This window comes from Thunnus maccoyii, chromosome 11 (assembly GCF_910596095.1).
Source record: "Thunnus maccoyii chromosome 11, fThuMac1.1, whole genome shotgun sequence".
NCBI lineage: Eukaryota > Metazoa > Chordata > Actinopteri > Scombriformes > Scombridae > Thunnus > Thunnus maccoyii.
In genome coordinates this window covers 1605696-1625495 of record NC_056543.1, presented here as the reverse complement: position 1 = coordinate 1625495, position 19800 = coordinate 1605696, and the positions used below count along the sequence as shown (strand labels likewise).

General features: G+C 44.1%; 1 protein-coding gene across 1 annotated transcript in view; it reads left to right on the top strand.

Moving 5' to 3' along the window:
- Positions 1 to 19800, top strand: part of LOC121907520 (titin-like) — a 254288-nt gene that overhangs the window by 222838 nt on the left and 11650 nt on the right. The window contains exons 208-236 of the mRNA XM_042427130.1: positions 51 to 347; positions 576 to 1163; positions 1274 to 1576; positions 1675 to 1971; positions 2536 to 2823; positions 2927 to 3226; positions 4484 to 4635; positions 4722 to 4872; positions 5010 to 5309; positions 5560 to 7326; positions 7566 to 7859; positions 7973 to 8260; positions 8369 to 8668; positions 8892 to 9226; positions 9772 to 11503; positions 11656 to 11958; positions 12158 to 12469; positions 12853 to 13143; positions 13282 to 13581; positions 14083 to 14224; positions 14338 to 14501; positions 14746 to 15048; positions 15845 to 16126; positions 16293 to 16886; positions 16982 to 17272; positions 17490 to 17789; positions 18471 to 18773; positions 18971 to 19273; positions 19409 to 19677. Coding sequence (XP_042283064.1) covers positions 51 to 347; positions 576 to 1163; positions 1274 to 1576; positions 1675 to 1971; positions 2536 to 2823; positions 2927 to 3226; positions 4484 to 4635; positions 4722 to 4872; positions 5010 to 5309; positions 5560 to 7326; positions 7566 to 7859; positions 7973 to 8260; positions 8369 to 8668; positions 8892 to 9226; positions 9772 to 11503; positions 11656 to 11958; positions 12158 to 12469; positions 12853 to 13143; positions 13282 to 13581; positions 14083 to 14224; positions 14338 to 14501; positions 14746 to 15048; positions 15845 to 16126; positions 16293 to 16886; positions 16982 to 17272; positions 17490 to 17789; positions 18471 to 18773; positions 18971 to 19273; positions 19409 to 19677 — 11549 coding nt within the window. The remainder of the gene's footprint in view (positions 1 to 50; positions 348 to 575; positions 1164 to 1273; positions 1577 to 1674; positions 1972 to 2535; positions 2824 to 2926; positions 3227 to 4483; positions 4636 to 4721; positions 4873 to 5009; positions 5310 to 5559; positions 7327 to 7565; positions 7860 to 7972; positions 8261 to 8368; positions 8669 to 8891; positions 9227 to 9771; positions 11504 to 11655; positions 11959 to 12157; positions 12470 to 12852; positions 13144 to 13281; positions 13582 to 14082; positions 14225 to 14337; positions 14502 to 14745; positions 15049 to 15844; positions 16127 to 16292; positions 16887 to 16981; positions 17273 to 17489; positions 17790 to 18470; positions 18774 to 18970; positions 19274 to 19408; positions 19678 to 19800) is intronic.

Genomic DNA, 19800 nt, shown 5'->3' with positions numbered 1-19800 from the left:
AGATGATACCTGATTATTTCAATAAAATACGTTATGTTCTGTTCCTCCAGAAAAACCAAGCCCACCACCCAAGTTGGGTGTGACTGATGTGACCAAGGAGAGTGTGTCCCTGGCCTGGGCCAAACCAGAACAAGATGGCGGCAGCAGAATTACTGGCTACCTGGTGGAAGCTTTGGAGAAAGGCCAGGAGAAGTGGGTCAAGTGTGGTGTAACCAAGTCCATCCACTTTACAGTGTCTGGTCTAAGGGAGAATGCTGAGTACTTCTTCAGAGTCAGAGCTGAGAACCATGCTGGATATAGTGACATTAAGGAAATGGTCAACCCTGTGTTGGTCAAAGACCAGCTTGGTAAGTTACAGGCAGGGATGAATTGGTTAGATTTGACTGGGAATAATGAAAAGTGAATTAGAAAAAAATAAATACAATGGAATAAGCCAACATTCATGACTCATTATTATTGCAAATAACCTGTAAATTAAAAGTCAAATTATAAAATATTAGTAATTTGTACAGTAATTTCAATTTGTTTGCACCTAATTTTCCCCAGTTTTAATACTTTGTTGCTTTATGCTCCAGAATCTCCTGAGATCAACATGAAGGGTTTCCCCCACAACACAGTATATGTCAGAGCTGGCTCTACCCTGAAGTGTGAGATCCCACTTACAGGCCGGCCATTGCCTAAGGTGTCCCTGTCCAAGGATAATGTGTTGCTCAAGTCAACAATGAGGTTCAACTCTGAAGTCACTCCTGACAGTATCAAGATCACTTTGCGTGAGAGCATCGCTAAAGACTCAGGACGCTACGATATCACTGCCTCCAACTCTAGTGGCACCACAAAGTCATTTTTAAATATTGTGGTTCTGGACTGCCCCAGCGTTCCTCAAGGACCTGTGGAGCTGTATGACATCACAGAGGACAGTGTCAGCCTGAAGTGGCTCCCACCAGCATACGATGGTGGCAGCCCCATCACCAACTACATCGTCCAGAAGAGAGAGACAACCACAGCCAACTGGATGGATGTCTCCTCTGCTGTGGCCCGCTGTACAATGAAGATCATGAAGCTGACCACTGGCCTGGAGTACCAGTTCAGAATCAGAGCTGAGAACAGATATGGAATCAGTGAGCATATTGACTCACCAACTGTCACTGTTAGCCTTCCTTACAGTAAGTGATCTTTGCTTTTATTCCCTCTTTTATGTCATTTTTTGTTTTGTTTTTTTGTACTTTATTTTTCAAAAATAAAATCACCCTTACCTCTCTCTGTTACATTGCAGCTATCCCCGATGAGCCAGCAGCTCCAGAGATCACTGCTGTAACCAGGGAAACCATTACTGTTGCATGGAAGGAGCCCAAGTCAGATGGTGGCAGCCATGTGTTTGGCTACCATCTCCAGATGAAAGACAGGAATAGCATTCTGTGGCAGAGAGTCAACAAAATGGTGATCCGTGCTACACACTTTAAGGTCACCAACATCAACGCTGGACTTATTTATGAGTTCAAGGTGGCAGCAGAGAACGCTGCAGGAATCAGTGCCTTCAGCAAGGTTTCTGATGCAGTGCTGGCTATTGACGCCTGTGGTGAGTGGAATGTTAAAAACTAAATCTAATTTTACTCCATACCAGTAAGTTTTATAAATTGTTGTCTTATCATGAGTGCTCACTGTCTATTCCTACAGAGCCACCCATTAACTTGCGCATCAGTGACATCACCAAGAACTCCATTAGCCTGGCCTGGCAGAAGCCCAACTTTGATGGTGGATCCCCGATCGTAGGCTATATGATTGAAAAGAGAGAGGGTGACAGTGGCAAGTGGTCCAAGGCTAACCTCACCAACATCACCGACACCCGCTTCACTGTGACTGGCCTGACCCAGGATGAGACATATGAGTTCAGAGTAATGGCCAAGAATGCTGTTGGCTCAGTGAGCAACCCATCCGTGACCGCTGGACCAGCCACATGTGTAGACACCTATGGTATGTGAGGTCAAAGGAAAAATCAAAAAAAAATTGGCTGAATTATTTTTTTTGAGCATTTTATTCCAAAATATGGATCCCTGTGAAATTTACTGAGTTCATTCATTCTCCTCAAAGAATACTTTACATTTTGGACACTCCGGAGGCCCTTTTCTCTAGTGCCAATCTTATGAAAACGTTTAGTCCCACTACTGGCTCTCAGAACAGCAAACACAATGAATATTGCAGCAACAAGTGGGCCTTAGACTATTAGTTTGTGATATCACATCTTGGAAATATACACTTCTAGATAATTCCAGTCCATTTCGTCCACTTGGATAAAAACCTTAATCTCTGCTATTCTTTTGTGATTTTGCACTTAAGGAGTTGACCCCTCATCTCTTTCTACATCATCACATGTAGAATGTAACTTTTGGTGCATATATTCATCAGAACTTGCCTGGGTGCAGACCTTAGAATCCACCCACTCTACCAAATGTAGTGTAATGAGTTGACAATTCTGTCTGATACTGGGCAACATCAGAATTTGAACTCACCCATCTGTCGTTTTGGTTAATCATCCAGGTGCCCCAGAGATTGAAATCCCTCAGGAGTATCTCAACGAGGTCAAGCACAAGGCTGGTTCCAATGTGGAACTCAAGTTTAACATCACTGCCAAACCTGCTCCCACTATTGAGTGGTTCAAGGATGGAAAAGAGCTGAAGACCAGTGGCCAGCTGTCCTTCAAACACACATTTGAGTCCACCAGTTTGTTCCTGAGGGAAACCACGCGTCTGAACTCTGGAACCTATGAAGTGAAGGTGAAGAACTCCCTGGGATCGACCTGTGGCATTGTCAGACTGCTCATCCAAGGTATTCAAATATTATTTAACAAAAAAACACATGATTAATTTTAAAGCCTGTTATCCTAAATTATAGACCCTGATGCATGTGCATACATCCCTCCCCTTTACAGACAAACCAGGCCCCCCTGCTGGAGAAATTCAGTTTAAGAAGGTGACGGCTGACAACATCACCATCATGTGGTCACCGCCCGCTGATGAGGGTGGCGCCATGGTAACCCATTATATTGTGGAAAAGAGAGAGACCAGCAGGGTCATGTGGTCCATTGTCTCAGAGAAACTGGTTGATTGCATCGTTAACGTGCCCAGACTCATCCAGGGCAATGAGTACATCTTCAGAGTGCGTGGCATCAACAAGTATGGCATCGGAGACCCACTGGAGTCTGAGCCCATCATTGCCAAGAATGCTTTTGGTAAGTAAACAAAATAAACTTTCCGCCAATTACAACCACTGTTGTTCAATCTGGAGTAGGGCTGACATTCAACGACCATTGAACCCTCTACCATCATAACATTGTGATTTAAAAGTTGTCACACACACACTACCATACACACAGACAAACCAATTTGGTAAGGCCAGCCAAGATCAAATCTGTATACCACACAGAAAATACACACAGCAGAGATTGACAATAGCCACAGACACTGGAATTACAAAAAGACAAAAAAATGTTATAATTCCAGTGTCTCTGCTTTAACATAGCATATTGTATTTATTACTTTTTCTTATTTATTACTTATTTGCGGGGATTTACCCAGGGATCAAGTTGAAGCTCAGAATAAAACTTACTTACAGAGGGAACCTAAATTTCAAAAAGGTAGGAGTTGGACCACTACACCTACCAAACGTGAAGCAAAGTGCTACACCTGTCTTAAACAAATAATTCCTAATCATCGTATTGTTATTGTATTGTTAGTGTTTTTTTTCACCATGTCAGGCCCTGCACATTTAACTGAGAATATTTCATGTTAAGAAAAAATATAATAAATGAATTATTAATATTGTAATGACTAGATTTATTGTCTCATCCTGGCTGTTAAAATCCTAATTTGGATTTTACAAAATCCAAATTTTACAACACTGCATTTGAAGCAGCCCTAGTTTAGGCTAATTACCTGGCCAGACTTCAGTGACATCAAATAAATAATTACTTTTTCCTGATTAGGTATTTATAGCCATAAAAGACAAATAAAATATTACTATAAATTGAATTCAAAGACTGAAGTTGTTCACAATCGCCCACATTTTATAGGCTAAAACTCAGGATTTCAATTTTACATTCAGAGTTCAATTAACACAGTTTAATAGTCAAGATTTTGCTGTGCAAAAAACCTAAATGAATTATGCAATTATCTTAACAAATTATACAAGATCTTAAATGAAAAAACTAAATTATACAAAAACAACAAAATTCAACATTATTTAAATGGGCCTGGTTAAATTTGACCCCCCGCAATGTTTCACTGTGTACAACCCTGATGTGGTGTAGACTATTAGCAACAAAACTGACTAAGTGTCCATGTACTATTTATTATTATATTTCTTTATTACTGTAACAGGAAAAATAATTCAAGCCCACAGGAAACAATATGTTGCAAAGCTTCACAGAGAGCGCAAAAGACAGATGAGTTGTAATTTAATCTAACCTGATCATTCTGATTTACAACAGTTCCTCCCAGTGAGCCATCCAAGCCTCAAGTCGCCATGATCACCAAGTCCACCATGACAGTGATCTGGGAAAGACCAGCACTGGATGGAGGTAGTGACATTGACGGCTACTACCTGGAGAAGAGGGAGAAGAAAAGTCTACAGTGGTTCAAGGTTGGTTCTCAGACACCTCTGATGATTTGTAAAAGCTGACAAATTAATGTGTGTGTGTTGAACCATAAAATCCCTCTCTTGTTCAGGTGGTGAAGGGCACTATCAGAGACACCAGACAGAAAGTCACCAACCTTGTAGAGAACAATGAATACCAGTACAGAGTCTGTGCCGTCAACAAGGCTGGAGCAGGAAACTACTCTGAAGCCTCTGATCTCTTCAAAGCCTACGACCCTATTGGTATGCTTTAAATATCTACTCAACGCCACTATGACACTATCCTACGAGGAAATCCCTCATAGGATTTAATGACTGAAAATACCTTATTATGTAACTACTAGTTGCTGACAACTTTTGTGTCCTTTTGTTGTCTCCAGATCTGCCTGGTGAGCCATCCAAACTGCATGTGGTTGACTCCTCAAAGACCTCAATCACCCTCAGCTGGGAGAAGCCCGTCTATGATGGTGGCAGTGAGATCACACACTACATTTTGGACCAGATGAACTCAGAGGAAAGAGAATGGGTGACCATCAACCCGGAGGTCAAAACCTGCGAGTATGTGGTGTCATACCTCAAACCTGGAAATTACTACTTCTTCAGAGTCTTTGCTGTCAACTGCAAGGGCAAAGGAGAAGACATCAAAATGTACCAGCCAGTGCAAGCCAAAGATATCTTGGGTGTGTATTTTTATAAACACCTTCTATGGTAATGTCATATGACATGAGTCTGTTCATATTTGTTTTATGATCAAGATAAAAATATATTGATAATAAAGATGACTTGCATTCATTAGAGCAATAAGTAGCTATGTTGTTTAGCTCCAACTTACCACAATTAAGTATATTATTATTTCTGATGGCTTATAACCATGCCATTATTAATATAATTATTTTCTGCCCTTGTTTGGGTTATACTTCTCTCCAACAGAGGAGGCTGATTTGGACTTGGACGTTCCCATGACGACCCAGTACACAGCCAGGGCTGGCCGTGATGTGGAGGTGTTTATTCCCCTGAAGGGGCGCCCCACACCCAATGTCACCTGGCGCCGTGGCGACCGTAACATAGCCGGTGACAACCGCTACACAATCACCAGTAATGAGCGTGCCACCACTCTCCTCATCCCCAAGGTCACCCGTGATGACTGTGGCAAATACTTGCTGGAGATTGAGAATGGTGTAGGAGAACCCAAGATTATCACAGTTTCCTTGAAGGTTCTGGACAGTCCTTCTACCTGCCAGAAACTCATGATCAAGAATGTGACAAGAGGAAAGTTGACACTCAGCTGGGAGGCTCCTCTCATTGAAGGTGGTTCCCCTGTTACTAAATACATTGTTGAGAAAAAGGCCTCCACCATGAAAGCTTACCAAGTGATTTCTGATGAGTGTGTCAACACAACTTACAAGGTATCAGGCCTGGAGGAGAATGTGGCTTACTTCTTCCGTGTATCTGCTGAAAACGAGTATGGTGTGGGCGACACCTGTGAGACCAGTGAGCCTGTCAGAGCCACGGAGACTCCTGGAGCTGTTAAAAACCTGGTGATGGTTGACTCCACAAAGACCTCTGTTACTCTGCAGTGGACCAGACCTGACCATGATGGTGGCAGCCACATCTCTGACTACATAATTGAAAAGAGAACCACGGAAGAACAAACCTGGACTTTGGGTGCAACATGCAAAAGGTGCAGTTGTGAGGTAACAGGACTCAAGGAGAACACTGAAGTGGAATTCAGAGTGTTCGCCAAGAATGAGAAAGGCAACAGTGACTTCTCTCAGATTGGTCCAATTACAGTGATGGACTTCATCATTCCACCTGAGGCAAGCCTCAGTGACTACCCCAGTGGAGAGCTGGCTGTTCGTATTGGTCAGAACATCCACATTGAGCTGCCCTTCAAAGGTAAACCAAGGCCTGCAATCAGCTGGCTAAAGGACAACTTGCCTTTGAAGGAGAGTGAGAAGATTCGCTTCAGGACCACTGACAACAAGACAGCAGTCACAGTCAGAGGAGCCATGAAGGAGCATGCCGGGCAGTACACCTTGGTTCTGGACAATAGAGTCATCAAGAACTACTTTGACATTAATGTTGTGACTCTGGGAGCCCCCTCTGTGCCTGTTGGTCCCATCCGCTTTGATGAGATTAAAGCCCAGAGTATTATCATCTCCTGGGATGAGCCCAAGGAGAATGGAGGTGGTGAGATCACCTGCTACAGCGTAGAGAAGCGTGAGACCTCCCACGCCAACTGGAAGATGGTCTGCTCCAGTGTTGTCAGGACCACCTTTAAGATTCCCAACCTAGTAATGGGATCAGAGTACCAGTTCAGAGTCCGTGCAGAGAACAAGTACGGAGTCAGTGAAGCACTCAACTCTTCTGACATTGTTGCCCAACACCAGTTCAAACCTCCAGGCTCTCCAGGAAAGCCTGTGGCCTACAACATCACCAGCGATGGTATGACCATCAAGTGGGAGGCTCCAGACTTTGATGGAGGATCTCCCATTCTGGGCTACCATGTAGAAAAGAAGGACAGGAACAGTCTCCTGTGGCAGAAAGTGAACACCATCATCATCTCCAACAGAGAATACAGGATCATTGGTCTTATTGAGGGTCTGGAGTACTCCTTCAGAGTCTATGCTGAGAACAACGCTGGACTTAGCCATGTTAGCGAACAGAGCAAGCATGTTCTCGCTATCTCCCCTGTTGGTGAGTACTCATTCCAAATGCTACATCTGTTAAGAACTATATTTGTACTGAAATCAACAGTCCAACATTTTGAGAAATCTTCGTTTGCTGTCAGATGCAAAGATGGATATCAGTGTTATCTCTGCTCATCTTGTATAGAGATGTGTCCAAGATGTGTGTAGCCTGCTCTTTTACTCCTGAGTTACTCCAAGATTTTTACAAACACTATAGATAAATTGCTCCTATCTCTTCTCACCTAGACCCACCTGGCAACCCTGTCTGCATTGATGTGACCAGAGACTCCGTCACCTTAAAATGGGACATCCCCAAGAGGGATGGAGGCAGCAAGATTGTGGCCTATAGCATTGAGAGGCGCCAAGGCAGAGGCAAATGGCTGCGGTGCAATTTCACTGATGTCAGCGAGACCCAGTTTACTGTGACTGGTCTGTCCCCTGGAGACAGATTTGAGTTCAGGGTCATCGCTAGGAATGCTGTGGGCACAGTCAGTCCACCATCTAATTCCTCTGGATACATTATGACTAAGGATGAGAGCAGTACGTATTCTCATGTTAAAAAAATTCTTAAATGATCTGTTGAACATTTTAAGTTTCTCAGATCACTATGATTGTGCTGATTCCTAATGTGTTCACTCTCTTTGCATTTCAAGTTGCTCCTGAGATCGAGTGGTCTCCAGACCAGGTCCTCTCCCTGAGGGCCGGAGAGAACGTCAAGCTCAACTGCAAAATTACCGGACGTCCCGTCCCCCAGGTTGTTTGGTACAAGGATGGCAAAGAGATTGACAAGAGGACCATGATTGACATTGAGATTACCACTGGCATTGGCACTAGCAGTGTGTTTATCCGTGATGCCGACAGGAACCACCGCGGCATCTACACGGTTGAGGCAAGGAACAGCTCTGGTGCCACGAAAGCTGATGCCAATGTTAGAGTACAAGGTTAGCAAATCCTGTTGATTATGTTGAAATATTTGCCTCTCAAAATTGATAATACACAATATTTCTGGCAGGTTTTGAATTAATATATTCTATCCCGTTTCTCTTCAGATACCCCCGGGCCTGTTGAAGGTCCCATTCGTTTCACCGGCATCACAGCTGAGAAGTGCACCGTGTGGTGGAACCCTCCTGAAAATGATGGCTGTTCTGCCATCACCCACTATGTTGTGGAGAAGAGGGAGACATCCAGGATTTCCTGGGCCATGGTCAACTCCAAGTGCGAAGCCTGCTCTTTCAACGCCACCAACCTTATCAAGGGCAATGAGTACCAGTTCAGAATCTCTGCTGTCAACAAGTTTGGAGTTGGCAAACCCCTGGACTCCATTCCTATCATTGCACAGATGCAATACAGTAAGTAAATAACTTGCTAGGTAGTGACTGACTGACACATTGACCAAACCTTGCAAACTTATCTAATCACCACATCACCTGTTCACCCTCTCCCCAACTCATTGTCAACAGGTCCATTTATTGCATCCGAAAGTTTTAGATTGACAGAAAACTTCCTTCAGTGTAGCTCATTACTCAAAACATGGTTTGTGTAACTAAATGTATTCTCTGCTCCCCTGCTCAGCTGTGCCTGATGCCCCTGGTACCCCCGATGCCACCCATGTGACTGGAAACAGCATCACCCTGTGCTGGACCAGGCCAAGGTCAGATGGAGGCAACGAGATCAAACATTACATCCTGGAGAGAAGAGAGAAGAAGAGTCTGCGCTGGTTGAAGGTTTCTGCTAAGAGGCCCATCACAGAGCTGAGGCACCGTGTCACCAAGCTCACTGAGGGCTATGAGTACGAGTTCCGCGTCATGGCTGAAAATGGTGCTGGTGTTGGACCGGCCAGCAGCACCTCCAGGCTCTTCAAATGCAGAGAGCCAACCAGTTCTCCCAGTGCCCCCTCAATGATCAAGGTAAGTTTATAGGGATGCTACATACAATCGAGCCAGAAGCATTTATATAAGCTGCTCTTCTAAAACAGTGCAGAGGTTCAACAGAAAAACATATCTCAATGGATTTTCATATTTTTCATATTCTGTTTTTAGGGTGACTCTGTAACATCTGTCCAGGGACTACAGATGAAAAATAGCCTCTTGGCTAACTCTGGCGCATTTACAGCAATGTTTATTAATATGCACTGTCCCTGTTAAATAAATAAACAAATAAAAAAATAAAATAAAAATGACAAAGACATACTCTATATATTGACAGATATATCAGTTATTGAAAACTTATTTTGTATGAACAGTTTCAGTACTTACATAAAAAACTTGCTCTATAGCATTGAAAGAATTATTCGCTGTTTTATTAAAGAAGAAACCTCAAAAAAAATTTAAGTAGTAAGAAACGTCAAGAAAGCAAAAATAGGACAAAATCTAGTTAAAACCTTGGGTATACCAAGTTTTGAGAGAAGCTGTTTTTTAAACTATTCTCTTTTCTATCTCTGTCTATCTATCAGGTGATTGACTCTACCAAATCTTCAATCACCTTGGAATGGACCAAGCCAGTCTTCGATGGTGGCATGGAGATCATTGGCTACAATATTGACATGTGCAAGGCCAGCCTCGAAGAGTGGCACAGAGTTAACAGCCAGATTTGCATCCACAGCAGATACACTGCCAAGGGCCTGGTGCCTGGAGAGCTCTACAAGTTCAGGGTTAGCGCAGTGAATGGATCTGGTGAGGGTGAGGCCTCTGTAATGCCTAATGCTGTCCAGGCTCTGGACAGACTTACATCTCCTGAGATCGACATTGATGCCAACTTCAAGCAGACTCACATCGTGAAGAACGGTGGCACTGTTACCCTCCACATTGCCTTCCGCGGCAAACCAGCTCCTCTTGCCACCTGGACGAAGGTAGACAGTGAGCTACCTGTCATGGCCGACGTCAACACCACAGATTCCTTCTCTACTCTGACCATCGAGAACTGCACACGGTATGAGGCCGGTAAATACACCCTTTCCCTGGAGAACAACAGTGGGCACAAGTCCATCACATTCACCGTCAAAGTGCTGGACACGCCTGGACCTCCAGGAGCCATCACCTTCAAAGATGTTACCCGTGGAGCCTTGACAATGATGTGGGATGCACCCACCAATGATGGCGGATCACGAATCCAACACTACATCTTGGACAAACGCGAGGCCAGCCGCCTGGCCTGGCAGGAGGTCAGCACCAAGTGCTCTCGCCAGATGATCAGAATAACTGGTCTGGAAATTGGTATGCCATATCTGTTCAGAGTGATTGCTGTTAACCAGTATGGCCAGGGAGAGCCTCACGAGATGACGGAGCCCATCATTGCCACAGAAGAACCCGCACCACCAAAGAGACTAGATGTTGTCGACACCACCAACTCCACAGCCTCCCTGGTGTGGTTGAAGCCTGAGCATGATGGAGGCAGCCGCATCAGAGGCTACATTGTTGAATTCAGAGCCAAAGGCACCGACTGCTGGATTGTCAGCGGAGAAACCAAGTCTCAAAAGATGGTGGTGGAGGGTCTGATCATGAACACAGAGTACGACTTCAGAGTCAAGGCCAAGAATGATGCTGGAATCAGTGAGCCACAGGGCACCTTCAGCTCTGTGGTCATCAGGGAGCCTCGCATTGAGCCCACGGCCGACCTCAGCAACATCACCAACCAGCTCATCACCTGCAAGATCTCAAACACCTTCACCATTGATATCCCCATCAGTGGCAGGCCTGCTCCCAAAGTCACCTGGAAGTTGGAGGAGATGAAGCTGAAGGAGAGTGACAGAGTCTCCATCAAGACCACGAAGGAGAGAACCACTCTAGTGGTGAAAGACAGCAAGAGAAGTGACAGCGGCAAGTACTACCTGACCCTGGAGAATGCTGCTGGGGTGAAGACATTCACAGTGAGTGTGGTTGTGGTAGGTAGACCAAGCCCTCCCACTGGCCCTGTGGAAATTTCTGGAGTCTCTTCAGAGTCCTGCACCCTGTCCTGGTCTGAGCCAGCTGATGACGGCGGCACTGACATCACCAACTACATTGTGGAAAAACGAGAGTCTGGCACTGCCTCCTGGCAAGTAGTCAACTCCAGTGTGAAGAGAACCACCATCAAAGTTACCCATCTTACCAAGTATATGGAGTACACCTTCAGAGTGTGTGCTGAAAACAAGTTTGGTGTCAGCAAGTCTATCGAGTCCACTCCTGTTGTCATTGAACATCCGTTTGGTAAGTATGTTCACACATAAACGATTAACAAAAAATAATTAAAGTCTACACAGTCCTGCTTCTATACTTATGGATTATGTCAAAGTTAAATGTGTTTGGTAATTTAAGATGAGGTCAAATTAGGGATACCTATCTCCAATTAATCTCCACAGTTCCTCCAAGTCCTGTGACTCGCCCAGACGTGGTATCCGTGTCCGCTAGCGCCATCAGCATCAAATGGGACGTGCCATATGCCGATGGTGGCAGCAAGGTGACAGGCTACTGGATTGAGAAGAAGGAGAGGAACACGATCCTGTGGGTGAGGGAGAACAAGCTGCCCTGCCTGGAGTGCCACTACAAGGTGTCCAGCCTGATCGAGGGCCTGGAGTACCAGTTCAGAGTGTACGCCATGAACCTCGCTGGACTCAGCAAGGCCAGCGAAGCCTCTAGACCCGTGCTGGCGCTCAACCCTGTTGGTGAGGGAAACATTAATGTTTTCTGAAGTACAAAAATGTATTACATAAATTAATCACTGATAGAGTATTTGTGTGCAGACATCTAATCAACTCAGGTAAAATGTTAAATTAGTTAAAAAATCAGAAAATAACTCAATGAAGCCTTTAAGATTGGGAAAAATATTAAAGTTATAACAATAAACGCTCCCTCCCTGCCCAGATCCTCCTGGTAAACCTGAGGTGACAGACATCACCCGCTCCTCTGTGTCCTTGTGCTGGACTGTGCCTTTCAACGACGGCGGCAGCAAGATTGTCGGTTATGTTGTGGAAAGGAAAGTCTACAGTGCTGATGAGTGGGATGACAACCGCTGGCTGAAGTGCAACTACACCACAATATCAGAGAACTACTTCACCGTCACCAACCTGGGAGAAGGAGACACCTTAGAGTACCGTGTCATCGCCAAGAATGCTGCTGGTGTTCATAGTACACCATCCGAGACCACTGGACCAGTCACATGCAAAGATGAATACAGTGAGTTAAAAAAGTGACGAGGAATTTCGTTTTATTTTTTTAATTTTAATCCAGAACTCACTGAAGAGCTTGAACTTTAAAATTGTTTCTTAAAACTTATTTATTTTTTATTTGTTTCTTTTATGAAAACATTATCTAACATCACTCAGATTATTTTAACTATGTTATAAAATATAGCTAAAATATTTACTGCAAGTAAATTTATAATTATAGTTTAATATTTATTATTTATATATATTTATTATTATTGTTATTTATTTTTTGCTGTTGAACATAGAGCTTCCTCACAATAAGCATGTCAGTATATTTTTGTTTCCATTATTTTTCATGTACAACCCCGAATTTATGGAGGTAAAATGGTAAATGTCTCTCTCCTGCTGCAGCTCCTCCCAAAGCAGAATTGGACAGCAAACTGACAACCGAGGTTGTCATTGTCACTGCTGGCTCTGACCTCGTCCTGGATGGTGCTGTGGGTGGTAAACCTGAGCCCACGGTGTACTGGTCGAAGGGTGAGAAGATTCTGGAACTCGGAGAGAAATACTCACTGACCTTCACCGCTACCAGAGCCATGGTTGTCATCAAGAACTGCGACAGATACGACACAGGCAGATACATCCTGACAGTCAAGAATGCCAGCGGAGTCAAGACAGCCTCCGTGAATGTTAAAGTTCTGGGTCAGTAAGCAAGACATGACATCAATGCTGAAACTGTCTTTTCATTACTTCAGAAACTGAGGTTATCATATATCTCTTAGTTGATTGTTTTAACAGAAAAACAAGCATTAACAGAATGATAAAATATTTGTCTCTCAGACACTCCTGGGGCACCGGCTGATAAGATCATGATCAGCAGAGTGACGGAGGAGAAGTGTACCGTGTCCTGGAAGATCCCTCTGGAGGACGGTGGAGACATCGTCTCCCACTACATTGTGGAGCGCCGTGAGACCAGCCGCCTCAACTGGGTCATCATGGAGACCGAGTGCAAGACGCTGTCATGTGTCAGCACCAGGCTGATCAAGAACAACGAGTACATCTTCAGAGTCCGAGGAGTCAACAAGTTTGGACCCGGAGTTCCTCTGGAGTCTGACCCTGTCATTGCCAGAAATGCCTACAGTAAGTTGCAGCCTCCTTTGATTATTACCTTTCATCATGGTGGCACTATTGCAACTGTCTGTCATTTAAAAATGTTTTTGTATGGCTTTACAATTTGTGTAGTGAGTGTAGGAAAAGCCCAGGAGATATTAATTCAGCATAGTGGAAATATGTAGATAAAACTACAAAACTTTCCTAATCTTGGCATGCAGATGACATGTGGCAGGTGACTCTACATCTTCTATTTGTTCATCTTGACATTTTTCCAAATTTTGGATTTATGTACTTACATTTCAAAAATAAGTAGCTAAATAAATGTGTGTGTTTTCAGACTATTTTCTCAAATTTTAATGTTAATTTCAAAAGTTAGATTTTTTGAATTGTACTCTAATACAACAATGTGAATAATTTCTTCTTCCCTTGTACAATTATATATTCTGGATTAGCTCTTGTATTGGGTAAGGTTAAACAAGATGTAGTTTTGTTTCTGTGACTCTGACCCGGCATGGCTCTCTCTCTCAGCATTCCCATCCCAGCCGGGCACACCAGAGGCCACAGCAGTGGGTAAGGAACACGTCATCATTGAGTGGCTGAAGCCCGAGAGCGACGGAGGCAGTGAAATCCAAAACTACATCGTAGACAAACGAGAGAAGAGCAGCACCAGGTTGGAACGACTTCTGAATGACCAAATGGAGAAATTTTTGTTTTCACTTTCTGAAGTAATGATGCTTATTTTCTCTGTTTCACTGTATCCCTTTCTCTCCGTCTCTGTAACAGGTGGACTCGGGTGAATAGGACCTATACCATCTATGACACCCGTCTGAAGATCACGGGTCTGCTGGAGGGAAGTGAATACCAGTTCAGAGTGACAGCTGTCAATAGAGCTGGAGACAGCCAGCCGAGCGACGCCTCACCATACATCCTCTGCAAAGACCCCACATGTAAGATATTTAACCGTTTTCAGGCTTATATTTTGAAAATATGCAATGAGGTAGATATAAGGTTTTGAGGGTCAGGCTTTGTTCAGACCCAAAGCATTTTATTTTAAACTGTAGTGGAGATCCGTAAGTTTCCAAATATATCAGGCTTCATCTTGGCAAAATGATCAATTTATTTGAATGACATTGAACAAGCAGCTACACAATATATCAAAACATATTATATCTTTCCTTCTTTTCCTCCCAGACACCCCAGCTCCTCCATCGATACCTCACATCACAGACACCACTAAGCACAGCATCAGCATGACCTGGACCAGGCCTATGTATGATGGCGGCTCAGATGTCACTGGCTACGTTGTGGATATCCTGGAGGAGGGCACCGAGCAGTGGTACCGAGCCACCTCCAAGGCTCTCAAGACCAACGAGTATGTGGCCGCTGGCCTGACAGCCAATAAGAAGTACCGATTCAGGGTGGCCGCTATCAACAATAATGGGACTGGAGAGTTCAGTGAACCAAGCGCTGAATTCGAGCCGCTGGAGAGAATTGGTGAGTTGACTTTGAGGGATAAAATGTCAGGAGGTTTTCATCCAGGGGAAGTATCTATGTACAGTTATTGCCATAATCCATTTTAGAGTGTTTTAGTGCTGTCATTATCACAATAACCACAAACATACACAAGGGGGAGCTCTTCTTACACCATACAGTGTGGACTGGGCACAGCAGCATGCAGGGAAATACATTTCTCATGGCAGAAAGTGGAAAAAGTAGTACTTAGTCAGCGGAGGCATGAAAATAAACTACAGATGAAACTGTACATTTATTTTGTTGAATAGTTTAATTATCAGGGACAGTTTCATATCAATACCAGCACCAGAAACACTGTAAATGAGTCAGTTAACCTATTATACTAATGTTCATGTAATTTTGTCTATGATCAGATGTTTTAAGTACATTTTACAATTTTACATGATTTCCTATCATTTTCAAAAACAAATGTCTTAAGAAAAATGGTTTTAGTCTTTAAAGTAGTCTTACAGTAATACTATTTTATGATTTAAGATTGAGATAACACTTTTACTATATTTTTATTTGGCACATGCCTACTGCAAGTTTTTGTACTCCAGGACTTGACAAAAACATTATTGTTGATACTTAAATCAATTTACTACATGCTGATTGTACAATGTGTCACTTAAAAGCCTATACTTTTTTAGTTTCAGATGGTTTTTTTACAGAGATGTGAAATGTTGAGGTTACAATTCATTTTAAGATTTAGATTAAGATGGGAAGTAAATGGTGAACATACTGCATTTGACTCTTTCACTTTGCCATGCCCTCTCAGAAATTCCTGACCTGGAACTGGCTGATGACCTAAAGAAGACTGTGTGTCTGCGTGCTGGAGGAACCCTGCGGCTGTTCGTGTCTGTCACCGGCCGACCACTACCTGTGGTGACCTGGAGGAAGAAAGGTGTGGAGCTGCAGAGCCGTGGCTATATTGAGACCACCGACAGCTACACCTTGCTGATGGTTGAGAAGGTTGACCGCTACGATTCTGGAAAATACGTTGTGGAGGCAGAGAACCCGTCAGGCAAGAAGACTGCCACCATCCTGGTTAAAGTCTACGGTAGGTCGTCCAAAGTTTCCACAGATACCAAGTATGCTAAGCTGAATTATTGTTTTATTTCTGCTTTTCCTTGTCCAGACACACCAGTTTTGCAGTTCTGGTAACTTTTTTTTCAGAAACTTGCAAACAAAATAATTTCTTCTCTTCCTCCATTCATCTCCTACAGACACTCCTGGTCCTCCAGGTTCTGTGAAGGTGAAAGACTACACCAAGGAGTCTGTTGTCATCACCTGGGATGTCCCAAGTGTTGATGGTGGTGCTCATGTCAGCAACTACATCGTAGAGAAGCGCGAAGCCAACATGAAGTCATACAAAACTGTCACAACTGAGTGCAGGAAGACTCTGTTCAGGATCACTGGTCTGGAGGAGGGCATGCACTACTTCTTCAGAGTCCTGCCAGAGAACATTTACGGTGTTGGCGAGCCCTGTGAGACATCTGAGGCCGTGCTGGTGTGCGAGGTGCCATCAGTGCCAATGAGCCTTCGGATCGTTGATGTCACCAAGTCCTCGGTCACACTGCACTGGGAAAAGCCATTGTACGATGGCGGCAGTAGGCTTAATGGCTATGTCATAGAGGCCTGCAAGGTGGGTACAGACAGGTGGAGCACCGTGGCCACTGTCAAGGCCTCTGTTTCCCAGCACACTATCGAGTCCTTGGCAGAGAAAGACCAGTACCTGTTCAGGATCCGAGCCACCAACAGCAGGGGAGCCAGTGAGCCCATGGACACCGTCACTCCTGTCACCATTCAGGAGATCACAGGTAAGACAGCATTAAAAGACTCATACACAGATATATAATGATTTCACAATTGTTCACTTGACATCTCAACATCACCTTTTTCCTGTTTATTCCAGTGATGCCCAAGATCGACATTACCAGCATCCCTCAGAAGATCATCCATGTGCACCGTGGCAAACCCATCGACCTCAACATCCCCATCAAGGCTCGACCACAGCCTGTCTGCTCTTGGTTCTTTGGCGGCGTCAAGCTGAAAGACAGCTTGGACCGCATCAAGATTGACAGCAATGGCAAATACACCCATCTTGTCATCCGTGAGACCACCATCAATGACACAGGAGACTACACGCTGGAGGTGAAGAACGCAATTGGCACAGCAACCGAGGTCATCAAAGTCATCATTCTCGGTACGGAGACTTTCTACACATGATAATTATGTACAGGTGTTGTTAATTAGACTGGCAATTGTACTTTATAAGATCCAGAGAAAAACATTTTCCATCAAAAACAATGACTTCTATGAACATTTTATACATTTTGTTTGCATTGATGCACAGATGTAGCTGATTGCAGGTTTATGCAAAAAGATTTAGAGATTCCAACTGCCTGCTTGTGTTCATCCAGACAAACCAGGTATCCCAGTCGGTCCAATGAGGATCGACGAGGTTGACGGCGTGTCTGTGACAACCAGCTGGGAACCTCCAGAGAAGGATGGAGGTGCCAACATCGGCGGCTATGTGGTGGAACAGCGCGATGCCCACCACCCCGGCTGGACCATCATCTCAGAGTCAGTGACACGGCCCTGCTTCAAGTTCACCAGACTCACAGAGGGAACCGAGTATGTGTTCCGCGTTGCTGCCATGAACCGCTTTGGCGTCGGTGGCTTCCTGCAGTCCGAGGTGGTGGAGTGCAAGAGTGCCAAGAGTGAGTTTTTTTCTTATTAAACCATCTTGTCTTAGCGTTTTCTTCCTGTTCCCAAAAACATACTAGCAACCACCTATTAACACCCTAGTAACCACCTTGAATACTATAGCAACCATCTAGGAACACTTTTGCAGCCACCCCAAACATGCTTACAGCCTAGCACCTACCTTAGCAACCACATAACTATCTTTAAATCCTTGGAACCACCTAGTCCAATCAACCATTGATTCATCTCATCCCATTCTCATCATCATCTCGGTTTAGTCGTCAAAAAAAAGGTCAATGAACATATTTAGTCATAGTTTTCCTTAACGAAATTAACATTAACTTACACTTTGAATCCTTGCTTTGAAAAGTTAGCTATTTTTAGCCTCGTATTTGTAATTACAAAAAAGAGATATGATCCTTGATGTAATGTACATTCTCTTTTTCCCTTATCCCTTCTTCTGCATCTGTATCATAAACCGTAATCAACGCTGAACTGTCATGAAACAGAAATAGAGGTGGTCTTTAGAGAAAAAGATTTATATTTATTGTGTATCTCCAACAATCCAAAAACACTATCCCTTGTATTAATTTATGGAGACAATACTAATATTCTGCTATCTTGTCTGGTAATTTTGTACTCCTGTACATTGTCTGTGATTAATATATTAATTGATCTGTGGTTTCCCCATGTAGCCATCCCTGGACCTCCAAGCAGGCCAGAGGTGATTGACGTCACCCACGAAGGCATGACCCTGACCTGGCAGCCACCCGAGGACAACGGTGGCTCCACTATTTCCGGCTACATCATCGAGCGTAAGGAGGCTCGTTCTGACAGGTGGCTGAAGATCAACAAGAACCCCGTCACCATGACCAGGTACCGCTCCTCTGGCCTGATTGAGGGCCTGGAGTATGAATACCGCATCACTGCCATCAACTCCAGGGGAGACGGCAAACCTAGTGAGAGCTCTGCCATCACTGTTGCCATGGATCCCATCGGTATGTGACGCAAAACACAATCTATATTCAAATAAATATTTTTTTATTTTTGAAATGTTAGTATAGGAGTACAAATTAAACATATCTGTATATATGTGTGTATATATGTTTTTTTGTTTTTTTAATGTATTTTATACACTAATATTACCAGTCTGGGTCAGTATATTCACAAGATGCCTCTCTGTGTTGTTGAACAGAGCCTCCAGGTCCTCCAGTTCAACCCAAAGTCACAGACAGCACCAGGACTTCGGTGTCTCTGGCCTGGCTGCCTCCTGAGGAGGAAGGTGGCTCGATCATCACTGGTTACCTGATCGAGATGCAGAAGGTGGATCAAGTGGAGTGGACCCTGTGTAATACTACACCCACCAAGATGTGCGAGTACACCCTCACACACATGCCCCAGGGCGCTGAGTACAAGTTCAGAGTCATCGCTTGCAATGCTGGCGGTGCTGGAGAGCCAGCTGAGATTCCTGGAGTGGTTAAAGTCCAGGAGATGCTCGGTAGGAGAACGCATTTCAATTTTTTTCATACAGCGACATACACATCATACTTTTACTTATTGAATCTAAATCCAATCAGTTTGTGATAATATGGGATAATCTAACTAAACCAAATCCATATCGTCTCCTCATCAGATTATCCTGATTACGAGCTTGATCCTAAGTATGAGGATGGCTACGTGGTGCGGCAAGGTGGAGTCATCTGCCTGTCTGTGCCAATCAAGGGTAAACCCATTCCTACATGTAAGTGGACCAAGGATGGCCATGACATCTCCCACCGGGCCATGATCGCCACCCATGATGACATCACTGAGCTGGTCATCAAAGAGGCACACAAAGATGACACTGGTACCTACGACCTGGTGCTGGAGAACAAATGTGGCAGGAAGGCCGTCTACATCAAGGTGAGCGGCTCCTGACAGTTTTTGTTGACACATAACCTCAGTCAAATAAAAATGTACGTTAGTATCAATTAACTTACATTTGATGAATAAATGTGGATATTATTTCTGACCTCCTGTGTGCCG